The sequence below is a fragment of the Silene latifolia genome, chromosome 2, assembly GCF_048544455.1.
Source record: "Silene latifolia isolate original U9 population chromosome 2, ASM4854445v1, whole genome shotgun sequence".
Taxonomy (NCBI): domain Eukaryota; kingdom Viridiplantae; phylum Streptophyta; class Magnoliopsida; order Caryophyllales; family Caryophyllaceae; genus Silene; species Silene latifolia.
In genome coordinates this window covers 56,237,910-56,248,915 of record NC_133527.1, presented here as the reverse complement: position 1 = coordinate 56,248,915, position 11,006 = coordinate 56,237,910, and the positions used below count along the sequence as shown (strand labels likewise).

General features: G+C 40.2%; 1 protein-coding gene and 1 non-coding gene across 2 annotated transcripts; one reads left to right on the top strand and one right to left on the bottom strand.

The window, feature by feature from the left end:
* Positions 1-7,943: 7,943 nt before the first annotated feature.
* Positions 7,944-8,691, bottom strand: LOC141640828 (uncharacterized). Its single transcript, XM_074449509.1, has 2 exons — positions 8,505-8,691; positions 7,944-8,323 (listed from the first exon to the last, which is right to left on the bottom strand). The coding sequence occupies exons 1-2, from the start codon at positions 8,689-8,691 to the stop codon at positions 7,944-7,946; spliced, it is 567 nt and encodes a 188-aa protein (XP_074305610.1).
* A 1,131-nt stretch (positions 8,692-9,822) lies between these two features.
* LOC141644725 (small nucleolar RNA R71) lies at positions 9,823-9,929 on the top strand. Its single transcript, XR_012544335.1, has one exon. It is a non-coding gene; the product is annotated as a small nucleolar RNA R71 (small nucleolar RNA).
* The last annotated feature ends 1,077 nt before the right edge of the window (positions 9,930-11,006 follow it).

The window sequence follows — 11,006 nt, the reverse complement described above, 5'->3', positions numbered from 1 at the left end:
CAAAACTCACTAAACCGAACTGAAAATACCCCTCAATAAATGTAAATAAAGCATAGGAGTGAAACCGTCTACAAACAACATCTTTTCCTTTCACAGTTTCTTTCTTTCATCATTTTTTCTCTTTTTTTTTTGAATTTTTCTCAACTTCTTTTTTTTCTCTTTTCTTTCATTTGTTCTTTTTTTTTCATTTTCATATTATTTTCTTTTCATCCTCCTTCTTTCTTTTCTACCATCTCCAAATAACGCAATACAAACCAAACTTGGCACAATAAATTATATACCGCAAAAGCATACATTATACTAGCTTGACAAGGCAGGCTAAATTTGGATGTAGCTAAGGGTCAACAGGCAAATTTGGCTAATGTGGAGTTCAATGGGTAAAAATGAAATAAAGGGGAAATTGTAAGCACCTCCCTGCATTTGACACCAACCACTAACCCGAATGTATGCAGGCAAAAAGCAATTGAATTTCATAAATGTGCAAATTAATAATACATGATATGCAAGGAGAAACTACTGACAATCCTACATGAAACCGGTCACAAATAACACCAGTTATATGAGCTCTAATCCTTAGAAATTATAAGTAGGTTTCCAAAATTCAGGTCAAGTCTATAATCCAGCAAATATTTTAACAAAAACTCGTAGGTACGCATATGTGATTCTACTAATAACATGTCAATTAAGCACGGCTTAGGCATAAACAAATGCAAATGCAATGTCATCATTGAAATACTACCGGTCCGACTCAACCTATATGCTAAAATAAACAAGCAATTTTTGAATTTTTTTTTTTTTTTGAAATTTTTTCAATTTTGTATATATATAGGAAATGAAATAACAAATGCAAACTGAAGTGCAATAAACGTGAAACAGAAATGCAATAAAACATGTGAATGCAATGCGCAAAACCCTTCCCCAAACCAAATCACACAATGTCCTCATTGTGCAAAATCATATAAAAGAAACAAAAAAAGGAAATGGGAATTTGCGATAAATTACTAAATAAGACATGAAAAGAAACTCGGAAACTCACAAGATTTTAAGCGCAAAAGAAAACCTTCCCAAACCAGCGTGAGCTAGGAGGTTTCAGTAGCCAGCAGTGCTACCATAGGTACCTGGAAAGAAACAAAAGTACCGCGCGTAATTCCGAGAATGCAATTTACAAAACGCAAAATTATGTGCAAAATAAGAAAAATAGAAGAAAACATAAATGAATCGGAGAATAGTGGAGAAAAGACTCCCTCAACTCCGCAAATCGACCAAACACAGAAGGGGAATGGTCGTGAACAGGTACAGCAGCGGGAAGCGGTCGATCGACCATACCTTCCAGTCGATCGACCATGGTGACAGGAACAGAAGCTCCTGGAGTCGCGGCGCAGTCGATCGACCATCAATGCCAGTCGATCGACCGATATACCTGCTGTAAGTTTCTGATTTCTTCGATTTAGCTTAATAAATTGAGCAAATATGGTCTATGAACCTGCAAATACACATAATAACGCGCCCAAAAATGCGCAAAACCCAAAGTAACAGTCTAAAGCCCAAATAAATCCTAAGAAAACCAAATTAATGCGAAGTCTCGCTCAAACCAAAGCAATAAATAGTCTTAAAAATGCAACAAAAGTGTCTAAAACTTGTGAAATAAATAGGGTTCATCCGCGAAAAATGCGGAAAATCTCCGACCATGGCTTCTGGCTACATGAAGTACCCTCCGCGGTGCTCAACTTCTCAACACTCCAATCCACCACATTGTCCGACGGGTCAAAATCAGAAGCATCTTCCCACACTTGGACATCCTCATTAGTCTCAAACTCCAAGTCTGAAACTGTAACTCGAACTGGCGCCTCCTTGGGCTCCTCATCTGGCTCCTCATCTGTGCCATAGCTAAGACATCCTTGACTGTCTCTTTGAGCGATTAGCTCCTTCACAGCTGGAGCAATGAGCGGCTCTTCCTTCCCCAGACCATTTCCTGCAATATCCAAAACAGAAGAATTGTCCTCCAATTTGCTCCCAATCTGGGGCGGAGGTGTCCTAACAGGAATAGGCATAGGTACTAAAGTAGGCATATCAGAAAGCATAAAGTAAGATTTCTTTTCAGAAATCACATTACAAGTAACTGGCCACATATGGTCTTTCTTCCTAGGGGACTGGGCAAACATAATATAGTGCTTCCCTACCTTAAAGGTCAAAGTTCTTTCCCCCACATCAATTACTGCACCAGCAGTGTGCAGAAATGGTCTTCCCAAAATAATTGGGGTGTTGACATCTTCAGGAATGTCCAAAACAATAAAATCAACGGGAAAAAAAAAACTTCCCAATTTGCACGGGCACATTCTCTAAAACACCTATCGGTCGCATCTCAGACCGATTAGCCATTTCCACAGTCATGTCAGTAATAGCAAATCTAGTCAATCCAAATTTCTTAGCCAGACTCAAAGGCATAACACTGACACTAGCCCCTAAATCACATAATGCCTTCTCAATTGAGAAGGTACCAATATTACAGGGTACAAAGAAACTACCTGGGTCAGACAGTTTACGATCAGCAGTGTGAGTTAAGTATGAACTAGACTCCTCAGTTAAATACACAGACTCGACAGCATTCAAAGACCTTTTCTTAGATAGCAGCTGTTTCATAAACTTCATATATGCAGGTATTTAATTAACTAGCTCTAAGAAAGGTATTTGCACATTAAGACTACGCACTAAATCTTTGAATTTACCGAATGTTACCTCATCTTTGCTTGGCACTAGTCTTTCTGGATAAGGGGTTGTCAAAAGTAACTTAGCCCTCTCCTCTAGGTCTCTCATACCGGCATCAGTGGACTTAGGCTGAAAATCCACTACTTTATCCTTGTTGTAGCTCGAACCTTCTTCAGACCGTCTCAGAAATGAACCATTTACCGTCGTAGGGTCATATTTTGGAACCGGAAATGACCCATCAGCATTTGGATCTTGCCTCAATAATTTCGGATCCGTCGTACCCAGAAATAAATAGTCCCTGAAGTTATCTGGCATTGGAGGACAAAACGGTTCGACATTAGCAGCATCATCAGTCGATCGACCAGTGGGGTCGGTCGATCGACTGATCTCCTCTTTTCCAGAATGAGCAGAAAGATCAAAAAGTGTCGCTGAGGAATAAAGGGTGTTCAATCGACTGGGTGTGGCGGTCGATCGACCGTGATCACTGTTGTTCGTCTTTTTCTCACTCTTTTTCTTCTTTCCTTTTCCAGCAGCTTTTTCAGGTTTATCTCCCGCAACAGCGGGCTCATCAAGAGTAGTCCCGCTCCTCAACTTAATCACATTCAAAGCTTCTTTTTTTTTGGTCCGACTGCGACGGTAATTGCCCCGGAACTCGAGTTGCACTCTTGCTAGCCAGTTGAGCGATCTGAGACTCCAACATTTTCATCCCGGCCTCTCTAGCTTGAGACTCCTTTAGCAACAAATTTTTCAACCCAGTAAAATCGGAACCTTAGAACTGCTGTTGCTGCTGAGGGACATACGGAGGCTTTTATTATGGCTGCTGCTTATGAGGGGGCACATAGTTCTGCTGCTGCGGAGGTGGAGTCGGATTTTGGACATTCTGGCTACTCCACCTTAAGTTTGGATGAACATTCGGCTCAAAATAAGTGTTGGTCTGCCTATAATCCTGGAAAGCAGCACAAACCTCATTGGGACTAATACAGAAATCTGCAACATGTCCTTCTCCTCCACATCTCTTGCATGAAAAAGGGTCGTCTGACGCAACATTTACCTGATAAATACCTCCCTTTGAAGGTCCTCCTAATTCATACTTGTCAAATCTTACCGTAAGAGCCTCTAATGCAGCTACAGAAGGAGATTCAGCGGCTCTCCTTTGATTTCCCCTAGAGTTCCTATGCTCAGGTTTATGGGTGGCCATATCGTCAATAATTTTCCACCCCTTAGTTTCTCCAACATTCTCCTGGAATCTACCATTAGCTGCAGCATCCAGGATAGCCCTCTGATCATCATAAAGCCCATTATAAAATTGATTGCACAGGCTCCATTGCTCGAACCCATGGTGCGGAATAGTTCGCACTAGCCTCTTGAAACGGACCCAAGCTTCATGAAAATCTTGATTAGGTCCTTGCTTAAAACTCGTGATTTGAGCTCTAATCGCATTGGTCTTTGATGCAGAGAAATATCCTTTATAAAATGTTAAGGCCAGCGAGTTCCAATCAGTAATCCTATTAGCAGCTCGATCCAGATCTCGGTACCACTCCCTAGCAGCATCACGGAGTGAGAATATGAACATCGTCTATTTTACCTGGTCCTGGGTCACACCTGCTGGTGGGGGTATGGAACAACAGTAGTCAATGAATGTCTCCATATGTTTAGCTACATCTTCATTTGCAGCTCCCCTAAATTGGTTTCTCTCAACCAAGTTAATATAAGACGGTTTCGGTTCGAATTTTCTTTCCGTCCCGGCTGACGATGCGAGTCCCTTATAGAGATTCTCAGCTTTCAGCTCGGAGTGACTGGCTATAGTCGCTTCTTCAGCCATCTCTAGAAAATTTGGAGAAGTAACGGTATCTGTGGAAGAAACTGGAGATGGTGGTGGATTTTCTTCAAATAGCACATTCTCGTAAAAACTAGACCGAGAACTAGGCTCTCCCTCGGACTGTGCTTCTTGAAATAGCCTTATCTTAACTCGCAGGGTCCTCTCTAGCTCGAGATCAAGGGGAAACAATTCGCCTTTTTGAGACCTGCGCATAAGAATAAACTACAACAAGAAGATGAGAAAAGTCTAAGGAACAAAAAGTTCCTTAAACTAGGAAAAGACTAAAATAAATAAACAACTAAAACTAATTTTGCCTCTCCAAGAACGGCGCCAAAATTTGATACTGTCAAGTGAGTACCAAAAATAATATTTATAAATTCGAACTACAACTAGCAAGCGGTAGTAAGGGTCGATCCATGAGGAGGTAGGGAGATAATAGTTGCTTTTAATTTTAGTCTAAAGGTAACAGTTTGAGGGGGTTTTGATGTGAATTAAATCTAAATCTAATAATATAAACTAAATAAGCAAGTAAAAGTAATAAAGGATGTGAACAATGATAAAAGAAATGCTAAGACGGTCGGTTCACTATAGCTGCGATGGCACACAATCCTAGGTAAGTCCGAAATACAATCGCGTAGGATGGGTAAAACAGGTCCTCTCGGTCCAAGTTAACTAGTAGCTCCTTTCGGCCTATGCTACTAGTCCCTAGGTCTCACTAATGCTAGCTCTCGCCCCGATTAGTGATTCCTAAAGCCTAAATTACATTATCTCTCGATCTTAGCAATTTAGTCGTCTCAATTCATTAATTAATGCCCTCCCCTATCTCTCGATCTACGGGTAGGTCAAAACTAAGCATCTAACAAGTCTCCTTTCGGTCTCATTGTTAAATATTGCACTTAACGAATCAAACGGTGCTAATCAGACACGAAGTCGGTCGATCGACTAGCTACCCCAGTCGATTGACCAAGTCCTAATTCGGGGTCACCTACTCTAATGCCATCTATGCTATAGATCCCCTACATCTTAGCACGGGGTGTTTAGCTAGACATATTTACGCAAATAGCAAGAACTAATTTGATAATAAGCATAATGGATTGCATAATTGAAATAATTGAATGAATAAATTCGCATAAAACTGTAACTAGGGCTTGGGATTCTAGCTAGAAAGAACTAATACTAACGAAACGAATAAAACAATACTGGAATTAAAGAACTAGAATTACCGAAGCAAAGGAACAAGCGATGAATCCGAAAGTAAGGTACGAACTTTATTGAGAATTCTAAACTACGAATAGCTAATGTATTTTTTTGTATGTAAACTAAAACTATGTATGATATGAACTAGATAATAATGATCTGATGATTTGATACCTATTCTGAAACATAGGGTTACGTTATATAGAAAGTCTTACGTAACTTATATTCCTAAAACCTAATTACATTGGGCTTTCTCGCGTCTTCTAATTTCCGTCAGCTCGTGGGGTGGTCGATCGACCACTGGAACCAGTCGATCGACCAAGATGCGCTGTACAAGAGCTTCTGATAATCGTGGTCTGGTCGATCGACCAAAGGCACCAGTCGATCGATTGACTTTCTTTCCTGCAGACTTCTGTTCAGCATTCTGACAGTCTATAGACCATGTAGGTCAGTCTATAGACCACTGTAGCTGGTAATGCACTTCTGAAACTCTCGCAAATATATCTTTTAGGCCTTGAAATGCGCACCAAGGTCGCTTCCCGAGTCTTTACTCCATGTCAATGCAACGCTAAGTACTTAGGGATGGATTCGGCTCGATTTCCGCTGGATTCTTCACATTTCTGCAATATTACACAAAAACACGAAAGTAGACGGAAATAGGGAAAACTGTAGCATAAACTACATATTTGAGCTTTGAAATGCGTGTAAAATAAGGTGTAAAACATCATATAAATGACACGCATCAAATTCGGTGAATCCCTCCTTGTCATTTTGGGTTAGGACCTCAAGAGTACAGGTATTGGCCCGAATTTCAACATTATCGGCGTATTGATTAGCAAACTCAACGTCAACTTCTTCCCAAGTGGTGATGTTCTTTTGGTCAAGAGAATAGTACCGTTGACGGGAAATCGGTTCCAGAGATGACGGGAAGATCCGAGTAAAGAGTTCATATTTGACTCCCTTGATTGACCTATAATCCTTGAAGGCGCGGATGTGGTTGAGTGGGTCCTCCTGCAATACCTCGTAGTTTATAAGGCCGTACTCGACCGAGTAGGCAGTCCACTAGACCGAGTGTAGCTCACTCGATCGAGTGGGGGAACCAAGTGGAACCTGGAAGGTTGCTGGAAGTTTCTGAAACAACGTCACTCGACCGAGTGGCGGTTCACTCGACCAAGTGGAGCTTCACTCGATCGAGTGAACCGGGCACTCGATCGAGTGCCCGCCGCTGTCCAGCTTTTTACACGAGGTTGGTAGGTGGTATATCACTCTCAAAGCCTTATGTTTTCATATTTCTTTCAATAATAACCACCGTCACCTTACCCTACCACTCTCTAAAAATATCATAAACCTTCTCCCCAAGATCTAGCACACACTTCTTGAAGAATTCATTCGCAAATCCTTGTTTTTGCCATTTGTTCATAGTATCGTAAGATTATGTTTACTCTTATCTTCTTTGTCTTGAATTAGTAAACCCTAATTAATTAGTATGTGGTTTAATAAATTATCTAAAGTTATGACTAAATTAATGGGGTAATTATAGAGATTCGTCATTAAGTGTGGGGCAATGGTAATACACCTGAATAAGTATCCCCACACTTCATTTCTACTTCATCTACACACCTGAAACACAATTAGCGAACCCTCCCTTACACACTCTCATTATGAATATGCAAATTAGCTAAATGAAAGAATAACTTAATTGAAATGCATAGTTAAAGGGTTACTATATTTACAAATGGTGGTTTAGAGAGGACTCCACCAAACTCCTCTCATTGTTGAGCTTGTCATGGGGGCAAATCTAAGACGTTGTTGATGTTGCTCAACGTCCCATGGAAGTAATCGAACACTTGTTCACATTTGTTGAATAAATATCAAGAAGACTTGGGTGGATCTTGATTATCATGAGCCAAAAATCCCTTCTCTTAGAAACTCGAATCAAGATCAATATATCTTTCATCAAAGTTAAACACCATCACATTACCAGCATAAGGATTGAATAGTCCTTCAAATTCATCGTGCAAAAGGACATTGACTTCTTCCGTTTTGACTTTCATTGGATCAATTTCATTGATGAAACTAGCAACCATAAATAATCATTCAGACTTTTGAGGTCCACTTCTTGTCTCTTACAACCCGGAACATCTAAGGTTGTGTTCTTATCATTGAGCTTGTTAAAGATGCCTAGCTCACCATAGATAGCAATCTCTATCTCATCAACCTCTTATCCCCAAGTTGGAGGCTCTATTTTGCTTTTCTCAATAGGAGGCTCATCTTTTAGATGGTGGCAAGGAGGAGGTTTAACTTTGTCATCCATATCATTGGGAGCATGTTCAACCATAAAACATGGTTCCTCTAGATTATGAGCTTTCATCACTTTGATTAGGTTGAAGGTTATCCTTTCATCGCCTACTTCTAAGGTGAGCATTTCGTTTTTCACATCTATTACCGCTCCGGCGGTGTGCAAGAATGGTCTTCCAAAGATGATTGGGATATGTGCATCTTTCGCCATGTCTACGATAACAAAGTCAACGGGAATGAAGAACTTTGCCACCCTAACCGGTATATCCTCCAAGACTCCTAGAGGTTTCTTTGTAGAGCGATCTGCCATTCGAAGTGTCATACTTGTGCATTTTAGCTCTCCCATCCAAAGTTTTGCACAAACCGAGTAAGGCATTACACTTACACTTGCTCCAAGGTCACAAAGTGCCTTCTCAAATCTTGTATCTCCAATTGTGCATAGGATAGAGAAATTACCGGGATCTTGTAATTTGTGGTGAAGTACCTTGTAGGATAGCATTAGAAGCATCGGCAAGAGCAATTGTTTCCATTTGGCCAATAGACTTCTTCTTTGTTAGGATGTCTTTCATGTATTTTGCATAAGTCGGCATATGGGTAAGCAACTCGGTGAACGGAATAGAGACTTCCAAATTCTTCACAATTCCCATGAATTTCCCAAGTTGCTTATCCATCTTGGACTTCACTTGCCTGCATGGAAATGGTAGCCTAATAACAATAGGCTCCTCATCAATCTTCTTCCTTCTTTCTTCTTTTTCATTGACTCTCTCTCATTATTGCTTACATCCACCACTTTCTCACTACTTTTCCTTGAACTACCCTCATAATTTTTCTCCAAACCTTTATCATCTATCTTGCTCCTTACTTCAACAATAATCTCTTCACTCGACACCATATTGGGTACCACTTTTCAAGTGGATAGCATGAGCCGTCTCATTTCTTTTGGGTGGATTACCTTGAGGAGGTAATTGCCCTTTTTGTCTTTGTGAGCTTGATGAAACCATTTGAGACATTTGACTCTCAAGCATCTTGTTGTGTGCAAGGATATTATTGATGGTGATATCTTTTGCTTGGCTATCCTTTTGCATTTGAGCAAAGAATTCTTGTTGGTTATTTTGCATTTGGAGAACCGCCTTTTGAACATCAAAGGTTGGGTCATCGGGTTGGTTATATGAGAGTGGGTTTTGGAATCCTTGGTTTGGTTATAGAAAGGTCTTTGAATAGGATTTCACAATGGAGGCGGGATGAATGTTGGTTATGGGTTTTGAACATTTGGACTTTTGTATGAGAGGTTTGGGTGGTACTTGGTATTTTCATTGTAAAAGTTTGAGTATGGGGTACCATTCTTGTATACTTTGAAAGCATTCACTTGCTCAATTGTTCCTCTACATTCTTGTTGGTAATGCCCCAAGGTTCCACAACTTTCACATATTCCACTTGGTATAGATGGCGTCATAGCCATGTCATTCACTTGATGGATTATTGGTTTCTTCGGTGAAGTAGAAGCCTTTTTCACTTCTTCTATGACTTGTTCGAACTTTAAATTGATAGTGTCCATGTGAGACCTTAGTTGTGCACCAAAGTCGGCACTTAATTGTGTCACGGAATCCACCTCATGTCGGCCTCCTCTAGTAGCCTTTCTAGGCCTACCATATTGAGAACTATGGGTAGCCATTTCTTCAATCTTCGCCCAAGTTTGGTTATCATCAACTTCGGTAAACATGTCATTAGAGCCCAAGTTCAACACATTTCTTGAATCCTCATAAAGTCCATTCCAAAATTGTTGGACTAGAAATCACTCACTAAGGCCATGGTGAGGACAAGATCGATAAGTGGCCTTGAAATGCTCCCAAGCTTCATATAGTGATTATTCATCTCTTTGCTTAAATCCCGTGATTTGAGTCCTAAGCATGTTAGTCTTCTTTGGTGGGTAAAACTTCTTGTAAAAAGCTAAGGCGGGCTTTTTCCATGAATCGATGTCAAGTGTAGCTTTGTCCAAGCTCTTTAACCATTGTTTTGCAGCTCCTATCAACGAAAAGGGAAAGAGTACCCATCGAATTTGATCTTGAGTCACACCCGTTTGAGATATAGCTTCACAATAATCACAAAAGGTCTCCATGTGAAGATGTGGATCCTCACTCGGCATCCCCCCGAATTGGCTTCTTTCAACTAATTGAATGAAAGCGGATTTTGCTATGAAGTTTCCCGTTAGGTGTGTGGGTGTAGGAGTGCCATTGGGTAGGCTATCCTCGGTAGGCACGTAATGTGATAAAAATTTAGGCATGGTTGGTTGATTTTGTGGGTTGTGTAGGGGATTTGGTTGTGAGTTGATTTGTGGCTCACTTGCAAATGGAATAACAAGCTCAATCCCAATGTCAATTAAACCTATATCACTCAAAGAACTTGATCCCTCCATGATTGAAGTAGATCTTCCCACAATGATTCTTCCTCTCATAATGTTTCTCAAAGTTCTTTCAATTTCCGGATCAATTGGTAATGGATTACTATGACTTGATCTTCAAAACATGCAACAAACAACACTAGGGGAAATATTAGCACTACTTTAAGGAACTAGGTTCCCTAAGGCTAAAACAAAGTTATTACTAAAAACTCAAACAAACAAAAGAAATCACACCGTTTTCGGCAACGGCGCCATTATTGATAGGCTTTAGTCGTTATAGTTATCAAAACAATATTTTATCCCAACAAACAACTTTAGCAATGTAGTAAGTAGAGGTTGAACCTAAAGGATGGTAGCTTTGTATTATGCAAGTTATGAAGTGTTTAAGGTAGTAACAAGGCGTGTCACGATTGATTGGTAAGGTAAGATATCGACTAACAACTACTAGCAAATAAAAGTAAAGAAATGAAAACAAAGCAAGTATGTAAATAGGAGTGTAAACAATTGATTAAAGACACTAGGGTGTTATGGGATCATAGGGGTAATCAAGTACTCGATCCAAGGGAATGAGTTTGTTTATTTGGTCAA